General features: G+C 37.6%; 1 protein-coding gene across 7 annotated transcripts in view; it reads left to right on the top strand.

Moving 5' to 3' along the window:
* Positions 1-20,190, top strand: part of HYCC2 (hyccin PI4KA lipid kinase complex subunit 2) — an 88,262-nt gene that overhangs the window by 33,664 nt on the left and 34,408 nt on the right. For all 7 annotated transcript variants that reach the window (XM_055123551.1, XM_055123555.1, XM_055123553.1 and 4 more), the window contains 5 exons: positions 1,379-1,455; positions 3,708-3,809; positions 10,634-10,813; positions 16,324-16,404; positions 18,431-18,546. In XM_055123551.1, the coding sequence (XP_054979526.1) occupies positions 1,405-1,455; positions 3,708-3,809; positions 10,634-10,813; positions 16,324-16,404; positions 18,431-18,546 (530 nt within the window). In that variant the 5' untranslated portion in view covers positions 1,379-1,404. The remainder of the gene's footprint in view (positions 1-1,378; positions 1,456-3,707; positions 3,810-10,633; positions 10,814-16,323; positions 16,405-18,430; positions 18,547-20,190) is intronic.

Here is a 20,190-nt window from a genome sequence, read left to right as displayed (position 1 = left end):
ACTCTTCCTTCCTGAGAAATGCTTGTAGAGCTATAAACTCTGCTCTTAACACACCTTTTGCCATGTCCCATAAGTTCTGGGAACTCATGTCTTTATTCTCGTTTGTTTCCAGAAATCTTTTTATTTCCTTTCTAAGCCACTTGTTTGTTGTTCAGTAGTGAGCTGTTTAATTTCCAGGTATTTGATTTGATTTTCTGTTTGTATGTGTGATTCACTTCTATTTCAGCACATCATGGTTTGAGAAGATCCTTGATATAATCTCTGTCTTCTTAATTTTATGGAGGTATATTCTGTGACCAGCATGTGACTTATCTTGGAGAATGTCCCATGCATACTTGAGAAGAATGTGTATTCAGCTTTTTGAGGATGAAGCATCCTGTATATATCTACTAAGCCCCTTTCTTCCATTTCTTCCCTAGATAAAGTATGTCCTGCTAAACTTTTGTTTGGTTGATCTATCGAGAGGTGATATAGCAGTGGTGAAATCTCCTAGTAGTATTGTGTTGCTATTGATGTCTTTCTTCAAGTTTATGAGTAATAACTAGTTTTTCTAGCCTTGCCATTTCTTTCACATCCTTTATTCTGTCATGTTTAATGTATTTCAGGTACATGATAAAAGCTCTCAAAATAGTCTGTACATTTGTCATGGATAATGTACAGTTCAATTCCACTCAGTAAGCTTGATTTTTGCTCTTTTGAATTGTTATTGAGGAGAATATAAAAGCATTAAAAAAAACACAGCTTTTCTTTAATTCAGTTCTGCTCTAAAAGTATTTCTCCTTATCTTAAAATATACAAGTTTGGGGCCTGACAAATAGTTCAACAGGCTGTGTGCATGGAGCTTAGGTTTTATATTCAGGAGGGCCTGGCTTGATTTGCAATATAGTCTGTTCCCTTGAGCAAGGCTCAGAGCAATCCCTGAACATAAAACCAGACATTGAGCATTGTCAGGTATAGTCCTCAAAAGCAGAATAAATAAATGAATAAAATAAGCAAAATTTTTCTTTTAATGAAAGACACACAAAAGTTATCTTTTGAGAGGGACCTCTTCAGCATTACTGGGAATGCTTAGGGGCACTTCCAGGGATTTTTTTTAGCCAAATAAGATGGCAATTCAGTGCCAGGGTCTGAGGGTGTACTGCTGCATGGGCTTGGCAGTGCTGGGCACCAGTCGGGCCGTCCTGATGGCATAGGAGACATCCAGAGCCACTCCACACAATGTTTGAGGACTGACAGGGCTGTACTTGATAATGTTTAGAAGACCATGTGGTGCCTGGGATCAAACTCATCCTCTTATTTCCTGGATTCACATTTACCCTTTATGGTTTTTGTGAGCAATGTTATCCTCAAATTCAGCATCTTTTTTTTTCCCTTTCAGTTATTAAAGCATAGAAGAAGTAGAAGATGCTGGGATCTGAACGTGGTGTTGTGGAAGAATGGTTATCAGAATTCAAGGTAAATTGTATTGGAGATAATAAAGTGGAAGAGGGGTTGCTCTTCTAGCCCCTGTTCTTCCTTAAATACATATCTTGCTTGCTTGTCCCATCACTTTCAAGATATAAAAAGGGCCAGAGAAATAGTACAGCAGGTAGCCTTCCACACAGCCAAACTGGGTTAGATCATGGTATCACACATGATCCTTCAAGCCCACCAGGAGTGATTCCTGAGTGCAGAGCCAGGAGTAACCCCTGAGTACTGCCTGGTGTAACCTAAAAAGCAGACTAACAAAAAATGAAAAAATTAAATAATCAAAAAGGAATGTGGAAGAAGACTGGAGGTAAGTTACTTGCCTTTTCTGTGGCTGGCCCTAGTTCAAGGTCCCCCAAACACTACAAGGAATGATCCCTGCACATTGAGTTAAGAGTAAACCCTGAGTACTGCTGGGTGTGGTCACCAAAGCAAAACAATGTGAAATTAAAAAAAAAATGAAAAGAGAGGTCTGGAGCCAGAGCACAGCGGGTACGGTGTTTGCCTTGTACGCGGCCGACCCGGGTTCATTTCCCAGAATCCCATATGGTCCCCTGAGCACCACCAGGAGTAATTCCTGAGTGCAGATCCAGGAGTAACCCCTGTGCATCACCAGGTGTGACCCAAAAAGCCAAAAAAAAAGAAAAAAAAAGAAAAGAAAAAGTGAAATACTGGAGTGGCTTAGGTCACCTGCTTTGCAAGGATATGGTCATAAGTTCGCATCTCCAATGTACTACATGTGCCAATTGCATAGCTCTGCTGTTTTAGGCAGCAGTTCTGCTGTCTGTCATTCCCTGCACCATAAACAGTTGCTGACTACACTGCAGCCAGGTGTGTGTGAATATTAGCACAACAATGGTGTAACCCTTCCTCTCCAGCTAATAGTACAACAACAACAAATGGGGCATATTTGGCAAGGAATTGTGACCTCTGGCCAGTACTTGTTGTGAACATCACATCTAAAGGAGTGAAAACTTTAGTGAGCACTATGACCAGTGTTTGAGCACTACCTGATGTGATCCCTGGCCAGCTCCATAGCAAAAAATACGCAACCACTATGGACTAGTATGTGCAAATCTTCATCCCCACCAACTTCCTGTCAAAACAATAGCAGTAAGAAAGGAAGTAGGAAAGGGATGAAGGAATTTTTTTGTTTGTTTGTTTTTGGGTCACACCCGCCGATGCACAGGGGTCACTCCTGGCTTATTCAGGAATTACCCCTGGCAGTGCTCAGGGGACCATATGGGATGCTGGAGATCGAACCCGGGTTGGCTGCATGCAAGGCAAATGCCCTACCCATTGTGCTATCACTCCAGTCTCAGTGAAGGAATTTTTTTTAAAGGTGTTACATGAAACCAATGTCAATAACAGATTTTTAGCTTTTTTTTTTTTAAACAGATCAATGCCTTTATTAGCTGCACGGGCCTGTTTATTATTTTTTGTTGTGTGTGTGTGTGGGGGGGGGCTTTTAATGTGTCACACCCAGCAGTGCTCAGCTGTTACTCCTGGCTCTGCACTTAGGAATTACTCCTAGCAGTGCTCAGGGGACTGACTATATGGGATGCTGGTAATTGAACCCAGCTTGGCCATGTGCAAGGCAAATGCCCTACCCGCAATACATTGCTCCAGACCCAGGTTTCTAGCTTTTTAAAAAAGATACCGTGATACTCTCGGTAGCTTGCCAGGCTCTCTGAGAAGGACGGAAAAAGCAAACCTGGGTCAGCTGCATGGAAGGCAAACGCCCTACCCACTGTGCTATCAGAATTGAAATAAATTATTTTTTGACTAAGGAACCCATTTCAGAAAATCTTGGTATGTTATTTTTAATTATTTTTTAGGATTAAGAAATTATACAACATTTTAATTTGTTTACTAATCGTTATGGTATTTTCCCCACTAGTTACACCTTGATTGTGGTGCTTGCTTGAATTCAGATGCAATTGTTTCTTATGTTTTCACATTATTTTGCAGTGCTCTGAAGAGTAAACAGTTGTGACATAGGGAATCTCAATGACAGTGCTGCTGGGATCGCACTCAGCCATACAGGATTGTACCTGGAATTGAACTTGTGACCTCACTGTGCCATGCCACTAGGTCCCTCATGGCTATTACTTACAATACTTATTTTTCACTTTTCTGGGTTGATGCTTTAACAGATCTTTTAAGGGGGCATATGAAGTTAAGTTCCTGACTTCCAAAATAATAAATTTACCTTCATTTTCCTGGGATATTTCTTATAGGCATTACCTGACACTCAGATCACCAATTATGCAGCAACTCTTCACCGGAAAAAGTCACTGGTACCAGCCCTCTATAAAGTTATTCAAGATTCAGATAATGAGGTAGGAGAGTTTATAAGAAAAATAGTTTTGATATAATAAGAGAAAAACGTGTAATACGACTTTTATGTAACTTGTGAATTTTCTCTCTCTTTTAAAAAAATTCTTTTTATGGGACTAGGAAACTACTTTCTGCTATTTTTTTATTCTTGTAGTTGCTTTGGCTTTTTCCATGCTCTCCCTGTCTATATTTTTAAATGTTTTGCTTAAAATAGTTTCTATTGAGGACAATATATTTTCATTCTTGAATTGAGTGACTGTCAGCTCAATATATTATTTAATTGGAAACCTTTCTGATTCTTGTTTTGGAAGCCAGATTTTAACTGCACACAGATTTATTTTTATTATTATTTGCACTCATTTTGTTGACAAAGTGGAATTATGTGTGATCACTCTAATAAATGATCTCAAGCGGTTATATGAACTGAAGCTGCTCATAAATTTAGATCAGAACTGAGCAGAGTAAGCTTTTACATGCAGTAGTCTAAATAACAAGATCAAGAAGCTTAGTTTAATAAGACTTTCAGGATCAGAGTGATAGTACAGTGGGTAGGACACTTGCCTCGCATGCGGCTGACCCAGGTTCTATCCTATGGTCTCTGAGTCCCCCAGGAGTGATCCCTGAGTGCAGAACACCTCTGGGTGTGTCCCCAAAACAAAGACTTTCTTATTACTCAATTTTGTGATGGAAGGAAATAATTTTCACAACTAAATCTTTATTTTAATTTATACAAAGTACACACATTATTTTTTCATTAAACACAATAGCTTGACATAGATTTATCACCACTGGATTCATGTGTGATTTTAAATGAAAATGGAAGGAACACACAGGAAAGTAGCTTCTTATCTTCCCAGATACATCCTCCAAGAGTGCCTCTGCTGTATACTGGAGTGAGTTTGAAGATGTTCAGGTAATCATCTCCTAACCAGCAGCTTAACTTAAAAGTGCACTTTCGTTTTCGTCTTCTCACTAAAAGCTTGCTTATTGACTTCTCTTTCTTATATCCTAAACTTGGATTGGCTCTCAGTTAGGCTGCATCTATTGCTATTTATAGCAGCAGTTGCAGGATTCATTTGCTTCTTTTTTTCCTCTTGCTGTGTATTGATGAATGTTTTATAACTTCATAACTTTTTACAAGGTGTGGTAACATACGTGTATGTTTAGCCCTCTTGATCAGGAGTGTTCAAAATTCTTTTTAAATATGGATGTGTGTATTACCTAGTCCTTGTTTTGCACTGTCTTAACATTTAAGCTTTGCTTATTAAAATGCATTTGTTGTGTTTTTTTTTCAAATAAATTTATTTATTGAATCATTGTGAGAGCAGTTACAAAGCTTTTGGATTTAAATCTTGGTCATACAATGATGAAACACCCATCCCTTCACCAGTGCACATTTTCTACCACCAAAAACCCCAGTATACCCCCTATCCCACACCCACCCTGTACCTGTGTGGCAGATGATTTCCACACTACTCTCTCTACTTTGATTACAGTCAATATTTCGACACCAGACCCACCATTATTTGGGATTTTACCCCAACACTCAGATCTGCCGAAACGGCAACATTAGACAATTTGTTTTCTACTGCTGATTGTGAATAGCATATGATGTCACTTAATAATTAAATCTGGAGGGATTTCTACTAAAGGTCGCTGGGTTCTGATATTTGTTTCTGAGTCTCTGGGATCATGGTCATTAAGCAGTTTGATCAGTAGCCAGAGGAGCCTTTCGTGGGCTTCGACTCAGGGTCTCATTTCGGGGAGGAAAGGGCCGTCTCCACCCCAATTCTGTGAGGTCCCGTGTGTCTCGTCACTACTGGCCCATACCTAACTGTCCATTAGCCTCTGGAAGATGATGGCCACCAAGCTGCCAGGGGGAATAGGTGGTGGAATGGCATCTTTTCCCACCTGGCACCAGTAACCTAATGCGAAGTCTGGATGCATTTCTGCCAAAAGCCGCTGGGTTCTGAGATTTGTTTCAGAGTCTCTGGAATTACGACCATTAAGCAGCTTAATCAGTAGCCAGAGGGGCCATTCATGGGCGGTGACTTGGGGTCTTGGTGGGGCAGGGAGGAAACGGCCAGCTCCACCCCCATCCCATGAGGCCCCGCATGTCTCGTCACTGCTGGCCCATACCTGACTGTCCATTAAAATGTATTTGTTTTGTGCCTTCTCTTTATACTATGAGCTCCTCATGGGCAGCAGTCATATCAGCTGTATTTTTTTCTTCCATGGAATTTAGTATTTGGTCATGTACATGATGTGATTTAAATATTAATTAGACTTAAATACTAATTCAAAAAATGGTGAAATAAATATGAAGTTAAGATTAAAAAGTGTCATCCTTTCATTAGGACTCACATGTACATTATAAGTATTAGCTTCCTTTTTTTCTTTATACTTTGAAAGCATTGATAACAAGTAAAACTTTTCAGATAACCTTATGTTCTGTCACTGTCACTGTCATCCATTGCTCATTGATTTGCTCAAGCGGGCACCATTAACATCTCCGTTTTTAGTCTTGTTACTGTTTTTGGCATATTGAGTACGCCATGGGTAGCTTGCCAGGCTCTGCCATGCGGGCGAGATACTCTCGGTAGCTTGCCAGGCTCTTCGAGAGGGACAGAGGAATTGAACCCAGGTTGGCAGCGTGCAAGGCAAATGCCCTACCCATTGTGCTATTGCTCCAGCCCAACCTTATGTTCATACTTCAAATATTAATATGTGACCATATCATTTCTTGAGGTGGAAAATTTGAAACTTGAGAGATCCTGGCTCAAAATCCAGCATTTATTATTATAATTAGCCAGTTTCCAGAACAAATTTGTATTTTTTTCTTTTGCCAAGTTCTGTGTGTTTGTACTTCAAAAAAACAGAACCTTGGGGCTGGAGCGATAGCACAGCGGGTAGGGCGTTTGCCTTGCACGCGGCCGACCCAGGTTCAAATCCCAGTATCCCATATGGTCCCCTGAGCACCGCCAGGGGTGATTCCTGAGTGCATGAGCCAGCAGTGACCCCTGTGCATCACCAGGTGTGACCCAAAAAGAAAAAAAAAAAAACAGAACCTTAATTTCTATAGAGTCTCAAGGTATTTCTGGACTTTGGTCCTAGAAGCGGAGTCCTTTTAGTTGTTTTTATTATATTCTGAAACAAATGTGTTTAGTTAAGAAATTATTTCATAATATTGTCACATGCGTCTATAGTGTTAATTAAAATTTATTGTAGTTCTAGCATTTTAGTTTTAAAGATCAAAAGGGGCTTTTTGAAGATATTTCCTAGAAGTTTAATATTCATGTCCTGACCAACATGTACTATAGCTTAAGTTTTAATCTCAAGAATAACATATTGTTTTATTTTTCTACTTCTGTCCTTTCAGATCTCTTAGTCAGTCTAACATATTCCTACTGGAAGGAGATTGCCATCCAATCAGCTAGCTGTTACAGCTTTTTCATGTTTCAATTGCTGTTCCGCTTCTGATCAAATGTCTTTTATTTTCTCAAGTAAATTTTCATGCTCCATCATTACAGTAATTCCCTTGCAAATGTTCTTAGCACCTTTACCCCTTAGTCTCTTAATTCATATTCTTTGGAAAAATCTCAATGCTAAGTAAGAGACAGCCTTCTAGCTACTTCATGCCTATATCTGAGTAGCTGAATATGACTGAAGAAACACATTTTTATTGACTTTCTTCACTGCAGGACAAAAAAAATCTCAAGTGGGCATCTAATACTGCCTTATAGTTTTGCTTTACTTTCTTGGTACACTGCTGCACTGTTAATTGTATACCTCCTTCTGCTTCATACTATTAACCTTCATTCTCCTCACATTTTCCTTGCTTTCTGTGTCTTTGAAAAAAAGAAGGAAGTAATTGGGAACTCCTGTTACTTCTCATTCAAATCTGTCTCAACCAACACTTTCCTAGCTTTTGTTTGTTTGTATTTGGGCCTCATCCAGCTGTGCTGGTCTTACTTTGGCTCTGTGCTCAGAGATCACTGATGGCAGGCTCAGGACCATATGCTGTGCCAGGGATCAAAGCCTGGCCAGCTGCGTGCAAGGCAAGCCTCTTACCCAACTGTTCTACTCTCTCCTGCTCCAATTTTCTGCCCTTTCAGCTCTAAGAGTACAAGTTATATCAAAGACCATCTTTTCTACCTAGGTCTGAATCCAGACTTCACCAGCCACTTCAAAGACTATTTATAGGTGTCCTCTCCCGTTTTTCTTCATTCATTGATTTTTTTTTCTCTCTTTCCTGATGAGTGGATTATGGTAAAACATAGTCAGTTTTTGTTAGATGTAGATCAGTACTTTGATTTGCCTTTTTTTTAACCCTATATCTGTCCTTTTTCACAATGGATTTTATAAACTATTGCATTGATAGGTTCTGACTTCTGATCCCTATTTCTTCTCCTTATATCCCTTCTGTAACCCACTGTCATTGGGCTCCAGTGCATTTTTCTATCAAAAGTGTTCTCAATATGTTGATCAGGTAGCGTGTTTTGTAGTAGTTATATCAAAACTGGTTGCTCAGTTTAGGGAAGGTGGCAGTTATCTTTATGATTTTAGAAACCAGTTAATGATTTGTAACATCTCTACAATGGATTTTAGTACCATTTAAGGGAGGTCAGAAGCATTTATTATTATTATTATTATTATTATTATTATTATTGAGAAATTAGCAACATGATGGCATGATAGCAACAATAGTTCTCAATATTATTATTGACAAATTAGCAACAGATGCTTTGGATTAAAAATGTTAGCAAGACAGCATTGGAAAATTCTGAAGTCTTACTTTTTAGTATTGCCTGATGAAAGTTATTGGACTGCCAGCTGCTACTTCTCCTTCCTTTTTTTTTTTTTTAACATTTTCAAAGAAATTTATTAAATTGCAATAAATTAAGCAAACATAAATCAAGAAGACAGATAGAACCTCAAGTTGAAATTTTGTGATTTCACGATTCAAAGTTAAACATAATAAATGCACAGCTTTTCCCTTTTAGCATTTAAATGAACTTGAGAAAGTAGCTTATAATTTATTATGTGTCAGGGATTGTTCGAAACCTAAGTAGAGTAAATCATGCAAGACTGGCAGTAAGCTGAAGACATAAATAATGTTATTATTTCTGGTATATCATGAGTAAACTGAGGCACAAAGAGGGAAAGCAACTCGGCCAGGGTTACTGAACAAGGGCTGGAGCTATAGTACAGCTGGCAGGATACTTGCCTTCCTCATGGAGTTCGAGCTCTGACCCCCACCCAACCCCCTAGAAGTGATCCCTGAAGAAAGAGCAAGCAGCAAGCACAACTGGGCTTAGCCAAACCCCATTCCTCAAGTTGATTCAAATCCAGGCAATTCTGAATATGCATCGAGTATGCATAAGGGTATATAGCCCCATTTCTCTGGAGAAATTACTTTGTTAAGGAGAAATATCAGAACTGATTAGTAATTACTATTATGTTTTGATTGTTCTTATTGATCAGGCACTTAAGTAAATGTTTTACATATATGGAATATTGTTATGGTACATTGGACTTAGGATACTTTTGGGGAACTATGTAATATTAGTTAAAAAATGAACTTCTAATCCAGTAAAGACTATGATGCACTCACAAGTACCCTTTATTTTTTTTTATTTATTTTTTTAATTCTTTTATTAATTCACCATGTGGAAAGTTACAAAGCGTTCAGGTTAAAGTCTCAGTTATACAATGCTCAAACACCCATCCCTTCACCAGTGCACATATTCCAACACCTCACAAGTACCCTTTAAAGGCCACCTACCACAGTTTTTTGTCTATGTTACCAAGTTTATCTCTCCAAGCTATCTCTCTTCTAAACTGTCCACATATACTCCACATAGGGCACATATAAAAATTTATTCTTCATTTCTTTTTTAAAAAAGAAATAGTATTTTTTTTCTTTTTGGGTCACACCCAGCCAAGCGTTACTCAGGAGTTATTCCTGGCTCATGTACTGACCCTCCATTTTTTGTAAACAGTAATAATTTTAGTCAATCTATTTCTTTGCTATCTGTAGTTAGTCTTACATATGCTTGTATTCTTGTTGCTATGAGAAATAACATGAACAGTAAAATTTAGAAAGGCATATTTTGAATCTTACTGAAAAGATCTGAAACATGAATATTTTTTTAATAAAGATGTTTATTAAATAAGCTTAACTGCTCGTTTTCAATTTTCAAGATCATGAAGTCATAAGTCATTTTGTATCATGAAAAATTTAAAAATCTTAAGTATTTTCCTTCTTTTCAAAATCTTTTGAACATTATAGATTTTAAGTTAGTCTTAAAAAATAAAAGTAATCCACTTGTTTTATTTGCATATAATTGAAATATTAAATTGGGTGCCCAAATAGTATGTGCTAGCAAAACCCTTTCTCATACTTAGTAGTATATATTTTGTTTGAGTCATAGTCCTAGTGAAGATTTAAAGTTTATTTCTATCTAGTTTATTTAAATTTTTTTTCTTCTAGTAGAAACCTTCTTAAATTAAAGGATAATACAGGTTGGCAAGAAACAGGAAAAATTCTTCAAATATAAACATTGTTTAAAAATTAGTTATCTAATAGTGTGGTGTATTGAAAGTTACGTTGTTATTATGTGGACACAGTATTTATAGTGGATTGGTCAGTTTAGTATATAGACCAATTTATACATAGAGTTAGCAGAATCTAGGTTGCATTGATTAAAATATGCAGAAATTTAATATTGAGAGTTACTTTTAAAAATACGAAAGTAGTTGTCTCTTTGAAAAATAGTCACAACCAAAGACTGGAAATAACTAAAGTGTATTTTTTTCCTTTTAGCTTCTAGAACCTGTTTGCCACCAGCTATTTGAGCTTTATCGTAGCTCTGAAGTTCGTCTTAAGAGGTTCACACTACAGTTCTTGCCAGAATTGATGTGGGTTTATTTGCGGCTTACAGTTAGCCGAGATAGACAAAGTAATGGTTGTATTGAAGCACTTCTCTTAGGAATTTATAATTTGGTAAGTTTAAAGCTATAGTTTGGGAAATTTTATTTTAAGTTTGTTTCCCTTTCAGTCCACCCAGTCCACCTACCCTTCAAGAAATTCATGCCTTTCCCATATAAGACTTGTGCCCAATTGCTGATATACATCCCTAGCCCTAAGTGATTTTTTTATTAAGTTGTTTTGTTTTTTTAGACCATCCCAGAAGTCTCAGGGGTTATTCCTTGCTTAGTATTTGTGGATTATTTCTGTGATGCTCAGGACCACACAGTACCAAAGATCAAATTCTGAATTCCTGGGGATGAAGCCAAAGTACAGAGGGTCAGGTGCTTGCCTTGCATTCGACCAACCCAGGCTTGATCCCCAGTTCCACATATGATCCTCTGAGCACCATCAGGACTGATCCCTGAAAGCAGAGCAAGGAGTTAATCATGAGCAGTTCTGGGTATAGCCCCCAAACCAAAAATAAATTCAGGAATCCTGTGTTCAAAGCACGTGCTCTAATTCATTGTGTCATTACCTCAGACTTCTGTGTATGAGGTAGGAGTTCCTGGGAGGTTTGGGGCTATACCTGGCTGTGCTCAGGGCTCACTCCTGGTGTGGCTAAAGGGACTGTATGTGGTGCTGGGGATCAAACCTGGGTCAGCTGCATGCAAGGTATTATCTAGTCTCTGATCTCTCAGATCTCTTCTGAGTATTTTTTGAAGTCCTCTTCAAATAATATTTGAAGAAATTATACTTACTGTTTAGGGAAAAAGAAATTGAAATGGCTGCTGAAATAGCTACCTAAATGAAATACATGTAGGTGTTTATTAAGTAGTTACTGTTACATTTCATGAAATAAGTGAAACTGTTATAATTAGCAACATTAACATTTTATAACATTTTTCAAATGATTTTATTTGACCAGTATTTGTAAATGTTCTGCATTAAAATTTTTTATTTTTAATGCAGGATTATAGTTTTGAAGCTGTATTACGTATAAAATTCTGTTCTTTTAATAGGAATTCTTAAACACCTTAAACATTTAAAAATTTTCCCTTTATGGTACTCAGTTTGTGCAGCACTGATTGTAAATAAACAGCTCACTTAATAAAAGTTGAGAAGTAGTAAAGCACTTCACAAAATATTGAGTCTCACAGTAAGTATTACTATGCAGCAGTTGTTACCCTAATACTTGTTACTGAGACCTGGATTATGACTTCGGTGATAAATTGCATGCTGGATGCAATATGGATAAGATATGAGTGAGAATCCCTAGTGTCATACACAAAAATGGAATTTTTGTTAGAAATAATTTTCCTCACTAGAACACAAATTTGAGGAGAGAAATGGCGTTTAGGATCACTTATATTTTGTTCAGAACCACACCCTTCCACTTACTCAAATTTGGGCAGGTTATATCTTATCTTTATTAAATTTAATTATTATTCATTCATTCATTTGTCACCAGCACCATATCTCAGATACTAGGGTAGAGAGTGTGAAGTGTGTGTTCAAGAGAGAATATAGGCTTCTTAGAGAATTCTGTAGAGAATATAGAGTAGAAATAGGCACACAAAGAAGCATGCAGATAAGCAAGCTAGATACATGTTCAAGGGACTTGAACACAGGCTTGAAGAGCAAACCCTTGTCTTCACTTTCAATGCCTTATTTGTAAAACAAAACATTGAATAAGAAGCAATCAAGAATTAGGAATGTTGCCTGAGGTATTTAGTAAATGTTTATCCCTGTTGTTGACAAGTGGGAGAGGAAGATAAGTGGTAGCAATACCAGCAGTAAAATTTTTAAATGTATGTCTGGTCTAGGCACAAATATCTTTAATTTGGGTAACTTGCCTGTATATTTTCCTTCTATAGAAGGAGAAAATTTGTGGACTTAGGGATGTGGTTCAATGGGCAAAGTACTACCTCGCATCATTGCATGTGTGTGACCTCCAGTTTGATCCTGAACTTTGCCCCACATTGCCACATGTGAGCTCCAGTTCCATAGCCAAGTATGTGACCCTTGACCACTTCATCAAATGCATTGTGAGCCCCTGAACAACAAAATCTATTTTTACTATTATTATTATTATTCACTATCACTGTATCACTGTCATCCCGTTGCTCATCGATTTGCTTGTGACTTGTTACTGGTTTTGGCATATTGAATACTCTTATAGGCTCTGCCGGGTAGCTTGCCAGGCTCTGCTGGTTATTGTTGCTGTTGTTATTATTATTATTATTATTATCGGACTGGAGCAATAGCACAGTGGGTAGGGCTTTTGCCTTGCATGCAGCCGACCTGGGTTCGATTCCTCCGTCCCTCTTGGAGGGTCCAACAACCTACCGAGAGTATCCCGCCCACATGGCAGAGCATGGCAAGCTACCCATGGTGTATTCGATATGCCAGAAACAGTAACAACAAGTCTTACAATGGAGATGTTACTGGTGCCCGCTCGAGCAAATCAATGAAAAATGGGAGGACAGTACTACAGTGTTGTTGTTGTTGTTATTATTATGGTTTTGGGTCCTACCCAGTGATACTCAGGGGTTATTACCCCTGGCTCCTCTGCACTCAGGAGGTTCACTACTGGCAGTGGTTGAGGGATATGGGATGCCAGGGATTGAATCTGGGTTGGCTATATGCAAAGCAAATGCCCTACTTACTCCACTATCACTTCTGGCCCCAACAAAATTTAAACAAATCATTTAAATACTTAAAACCAGGAAATTTGCTTGATATATCATGATTTCCTCTAGTGATCGCAAAGGTCCTTAGTAAATATATTGTTTTAAAATTGAGTTTAGAGAACACAGAGGTAGTATAAGGGATAAGGCATGTGCCTTGCAGACAGTCTAGGTTCAATCCCTGGTTCTGCATTTGGTCCCTTGAGCATCGCCAGGAGTGATTCCTGAGCCACAGAGCCAGGAGTAAGCTCTGAGCAACACCAGGAGTGCCCCCCACCTCCATTTTATATATATATTTAAAAAGAAAATTAAGTTTAGTGTTTCATATTTTGTTCAACATTAAGGTATTATTTCTCTTAATTTGTTCGGACTGGAGTGATAGCACCACGAGTAGAGTGTTTGCCTTGCACATGGCCAACCCGTGTTCGATTCCTCCATCCTTCTTGGAGAGCCCAGCAAGCTAGCAAGAGTATCCCACCCGCACGGCAGAGCCGGGCAAGCTACCCGTGGGGTATTTAATATGCCAAAAACAGTAACAACAAATCTCAGAATGGAGACGTTACTGGTGCCCGCTTAAGCAAATCGATGAACAACGGACAACAGTGCTACAGTGCTTCTATTAAATTGTTTAATGTAGTGAAATTCAATAGTGGAGCACATGAAGCAAAAATATTTTGTGTAGCAGAATGCTTGAGAAAGAAAATAATGATTGGGGCTGGAGCGATAGCACAGCGGGTAGGGCATTTGCCTTGTACGCGGCCGACCCGGGTTCTAATCTCAGCATCCCTTATGGTCCCCTGAGCACCGCCAGGAGTAATTCCTGAGTGAAGAGCCAGGAGAAACCCCTGTGCATTGCCAGGTGTGACCCAAAAACCAAAAAAGAAAATAATGATAATTTGTAATATGACATAGTATATTGAATTATCATTCTGTCACCCCATTTCAAACAAATTGCCCTCATTTCAAACAAATTTCAGAACACCTTTCTCCACAGGTACTGTGATAAACCAGAAGTATTTGGCTTAATTGAAAGAATTAAACAATAGTTTTATTGCTTAATAATAGTGTCATTTTCACCCAGCATAGAAATTTCTCTGAGACACAGTGGTGTAGTTTTGGTTGTGACTAGTTGGACTACACAGAGGTTAAATAATAATTCTACGGAGATTTTTTAAAAACTCATTTACTTGCCAAAATTAGAAGTATGACCATTGTTCTCATATAATTGGTAGTCTCTTATGATATGTTAAGCTCAGAAATGTGACCTCTAGGGAAATTCTTGACTCTGTGTGCTTTGGTTATTATAGTTGTTTATTACTGTTATTTCATCTGTGTTACTGCTCAAACTTGGACCACTTGTCTTCCAGGACTACTTCTATATATTTTATGCCAGTTACATACACTGATAAGAGCTTTAGGAGAAATTTAAAGTAAGGTAGGAGATAGAAGGTAGGAGATAGCTCAAAGAGTGAGTGTGCATAATTTTTTGTGCCAGAGGCTGGGGTTTGATTCCCAGCAAGCATACTTCTCTGATCAACTTCAGGAGCAGCCCCGAGAACTAAGCCGGGAGTAACGACTGAGCACTCCTATAATAAATCAAATCTTATATATATCACACCCACTCTTGTATCTATGTCATGTGTGTAATGAATCCCACTTTATCTTGGTGGATAATATTTTAATAAATTGTTGGATTGATTTGCTAAAATAAATAAATAAATAAATAAATAAAATCTGTAGTAAAAAATAAAAAAGGAGTTGCAGGAGCATTTCAGTCTTAAATGCTGGCATTGGTAAGCAGACATTTTTTTCTCTGAAATATCCTTGTTGCCAGAGTCTAGGGAAATAAAGGACACTGTTGTCTTTTTAAATGAAAGATGAAGTGCTTTTCAAAGTCACACAATGTGGTGGGAGGATATAACTCAGTCGTGGAATATATGTTTTGCCTGTAATGAAGCCGATTTTCATCTTAGACACACCCTCCCACTTTTGCAGTGATAACTCGAGCACTGCTGGGAATAGTTCTGAACACAGAGCCTGGAGTAATCCCCTAGCACTGGGGGTTTTTGAGACCCATTCCCCCCAATTTTAAGAAGAACAACAAAAACCAAAATATAACTAACTAAATAAAAAAAATTACAAAATTGCAATAATTTTCTTATGGGCTTGGGAGTGATATCTCAAAATACTATGAACTCATGGTGTGGTTCCCTGGGTTTGATACCCAGCACCTCATGGTCCCCTGAGGAGCACCAGTATGGCTCACCTACTCATTTTATTATTATTTCAATAAAAATCGCTTAAATATGAGCTTATTTTTTGTCTCTCGGACAAAGTATGGTAACATATAGCTTATGTCAGATGATTGGTTTATTGCTTAATAACTAGCAATTTCTTTTAATCAAGATTGTACTCTTTTAATAAGTATAGATCTCTTGGCTAATTTAATCTATTTAATTCAGTTGTGTTTCTAATAAATCTAATCACTTAAAATCTCTCTGTCCTGTGAGTATCTGCTTTATGTCCTCATCATACTTGACTCAATATAGTATTTCACACAATATCTCTCAAAAGATAACTTGATCTCCAAATTGAACAAGTTTGCTAATGGATTAGGAAAGGTATGCTGGACAGTGTTAGGGCACTTGGCTTTCACTTGTCCACTCAGGTTCCTTCCCTGAGCATCTTTATGGTCCCCTGAGCACCTCCAGGAGTAATTCCTGAGTGCAGAGCCAGGAATGAGCTGGCTTTTTATAATTATTATTTATTTATAATTATTTTAAAATAAATATTCATAACTATATTTTTATGATACATTCATCTGTTTATTTGACTTTAAAACTTTTTTAATTGTAGGAAATTGCTGATAAAGACGGAAACAATAAAGTTCTATCTTTCACTATCCCTTCTTTATCCAAGCCTTCAATATATCATGAGGTAAGATTGAAAAAAGGAAATTATTTAAAATTTTATTGAATAAAAAAATAAAGCAAGTGAGGCTGGAGTGATAGCACAGCAGGTAGGGCGTTTGCCTTTCACGCGGCCGACCCGGATTCGATTCCCAGCATCCCATATGGTCCCTTGAGCACCGCCAGGAGTAACTCCTGAGTGCAAAGCCAGGTGTGGCCTTGCACTCAATCTGTGCATTGCCAGGTGTGGCCCAAAAAGAAAAAAAAAATTAAAAAAAAAAAATAAAGCAAGTTTCTTACCAGAGATAAATGTTACCACATCTTTACTGATCTGGTTCTTACACTTGGATGATTTTAATTAGTGATATAAACCTGAGCTGTTGTTTGAAGAGATAGAAAGTAATTAATGGGAAAGTTTTTTTTCTGGTTCTTGTTTACTTTTTAATTCTTTCATTAATGTGATTTTCTGTCTGATTTTATGAATTTTGAAAATGTTAACATTTAAAAGCTTGTATATTAATTACAAATCAGCTGTTACATTGATAAACTTTTAATATTTTACTAGAAAATGACTAGAAAAATATTAGCACTATAATAATTTTTTTATAAAGGAGTCTTAAGTTTTCTAACTATTCAGTAATATTCATTTTTAGTTTTTGTTTTTATTTGGGTAAGTAATACTTAAACAGTGTAGCTACTTCTGTTGAGTTTAATTCCTGCATGTTCTCTTTAAGAAAATATATTATGACTCATACTTCTATAGTGTTTTTTTTTTTTCTTTTTGGGTCATATCTGGCATTACACGAGGTTACTTCTGGCTCATGCACTCAGGAATTACTCCTGGTAGTGCTCAGGAAGACCATATGGGATGCTGGGAATTGAACCCGGGTTGGCCGCATGCAAGGCAAATGCCCTATCTGCTGTGCTATCACTCCAGCCCCTCTATAGTGTTTTTTTTTTATAGTGGTTTTTAATATGTAAGATTGTGAGGAAAGCATTAAAGAAACATCACTAGTTGAATTTTAATTTTCATATCCACAAAAAGTATTTTATAGTCTCATATCTTTGTGCAAGTATTTGCTTGTTTAATTAATTTCTCGGGGATTTGTTTTTGTGTTGGAAATAGAATGCTTCTTATTAGGCAGAACTTGTTTTAGCTTAAGAATATGTCTTGAATAACAGACTTTAATTAAGTTTCTGTATTGTGTTATGAAATAAGAATGGATGATAGTAAAACAAGTATGAATTAATGGTTCTTTCAAAGTTTAAATACATGAAATCGATTACGTCATTATCACAGTGACATTTGATCCTACTTTTCTTTTTTTTTTGCTTTTTGTCATACCCGGCGATGCACAGGGGTTGCTCCTGGCTCTGCACTCAGGAATCACTCCTGGCGGTGCTGAGGGACCATATGGGATGTTGGGAATCGAACCCAGGTTGGCTGCGTGCAAGGCAAATGCCCTACCCACAGTGCTATCACTCCAGCCCCAAGATCCTACTTTCAATACTGGCTATACTATATACTTATAACGAGTTTTCCTCTGAATTCTGGGTCACAAATAAAATTGATGTGTTTATGCCCTTGAATCTTCTTAGCAATTTCTATTCTGTATTCTCAGTATAAATTCATTTTATCTTTTTAAATATCATATTTTTCAGTTCCATATATCACAAATAATTTCCAGAAAGAACTGTAGAGTGTATGATTAAAAATGAAAAGGGGACGGGCCTGGAGCAATAACACAGTGGGGTAGGGCGTTTGCTTTGCACGCGGCCGACCCAGGTTCTATTCCCAGCATCCATATGGTCCTCTGAGCACCACCAGGAGTAATTCCTGAGTGCAAAGCCAGGAGTAAGCCCTGTGCAGTGCCAGGTGTGGCCCAAAAAAGCAAAAAAAAAGCAAAGTGTTTTGAAAGAAAAAATGATCTGAAAACTGCTGTTTGTTTGAAACAAAATTAATATATTTATATGACAGGAATATTTTTTAGAGATAATAATCTCATATTTTATCTTATTTCTAATAGTACTCAATTTTACCTTATTCTTAATAGCCCTCAACAATCGGATCCATGGCTTTGACAGAAGGGGCCTTATGTCAGCATGATCTCATCAGGGTTGTTTATAGTGATCTTCATCCTCAGAGGGAAACATTTACTGCACAAAATAGGTAATGGTCAAAACTTTATAAACAGTAATAATTATTAATTTATACTTACATAATTAGCTATAATTACTTTGGTTCAAATTTAATATAAGAAGGAACCAAAAAATAAATGTCGTATTCATAAAATAATATCACCGAAGTTAAGTACCCCCATCTTGGTGCATTGTTGGGATTATACTCTCTAAAGCAGTGTAAAACTAAAAGAGGTGGGTGGTGATATGCAAGCATGAAGTTAGCCAGATTAGGGTCTGTGTTCTCGCACTCATTGAAGAAGCTTGTCTTCTCAGGCACTTTATCTACTCTACATCTTGCTTTCTTATTTGTAGAATGGAATTAATAGTAGTACCTGAATTTAAAAAGAATGACTGCAAAGTTTGAATGCTTAGCCACCAAAATTGCTCTCACTTCTGCACTAGATGCAGCTTTGGGGGTTTGTCAAAACTACTCTTAACTAGGCATAAACAAAGTGAAACTTATCATGTACAAGGGTGGGGACTGGGGAGGTGGGAGGGGGCAGCAGGTATACTGGGGGGGTTGGTGATGGAAGATGGGCACTGGTGAAGGGAAGGGTGTTTGAGAATTGTATAACCGACATAATCCTGAGAACTATGTAACCCTCCACATGGTGACTCAATAAAATTTAAAAAAAAAAACAAAAAACTACTCTTAACTATACTCAGTCTATTACAAGGAAATGATGCATCTGAAAAAATCACTACATAGGGTAGAGTCTGGGAGTAATCCAAGAGAGAATACAGGAGGTAAGGCTCTTGCCTTGCACACAGCTGACACCATTTCAACCCCAGTATCATCTATGGTGCCCTGACATCACCAGGTGTTATACCTGAATACAGAGCTAGGAAAAGCATCTGAGCAACCGGGGTGTGGCCCCCTCCCTTAACAAAACCCAAATATATACCTTCATTGTCCACACCATGGACTCAGGATTTAATCTTTTGGGCATCAGTGTGTGACAGTATGCATAGATAAAGTTAGACTTAGAAAAACTTTACTGTTCATTTGCAGAACTGGGGAGTTAAGGCCTATGCCACATGCCTGATGGTTAGGGGCCACTAGGTATGAGTTGCTCACTCCTAATGGTACTGAAGGGGTTATGTGTTGCAAAGATCAAACCCAGGACTTCCATATGCAAAGCATGTGCTCAGTCCTTTAAGCTATTTTTCTAGTGTCCACTTTTTAATTGAACTTCATTATTTAAGCGTGATTGATTAAATTGATTTTACACCAAGTTGCTGTTATCTTCCACTTAATTGATTGATACTATATTACCGAGAACTCCCACCACAAATAATATGGTTGTTTTTTCTGGTATGGGCAACCTTCACCTACAAATTTGAGATGTGGTCAGCCCCATATCCTAAACAAAGACACTTCTATGTAGGTTTCTTCCTCACAGTGGGGCAAATCAAACTTTTTGTGTGCATTTGTCGTTTTTAGTTACTGAGATAATGATTTATAGAAATACTGATAATTACTTCTGGCTTGTGTGGATGGAAATTCTGCTGATAGTGCTGGGGATGAAACTCAGGCCTCCTGCATACAAAGCATATACCCAGCCTAATGAGCAATCTTTCTGGCCTCTTTATTTTTAATTAAAATAATTAAACATACTGTTTTACATTAAGA

The sequence above is a fragment of the Sorex araneus genome, chromosome X, assembly GCF_027595985.1.
Source record: "Sorex araneus isolate mSorAra2 chromosome X, mSorAra2.pri, whole genome shotgun sequence".
In the NCBI taxonomy this organism is placed as follows: Eukaryota; Metazoa; Chordata; class Mammalia; order Eulipotyphla; family Soricidae; genus Sorex; species Sorex araneus.
This window is presented reverse-complemented; position numbering and strand designations above follow the sequence as displayed.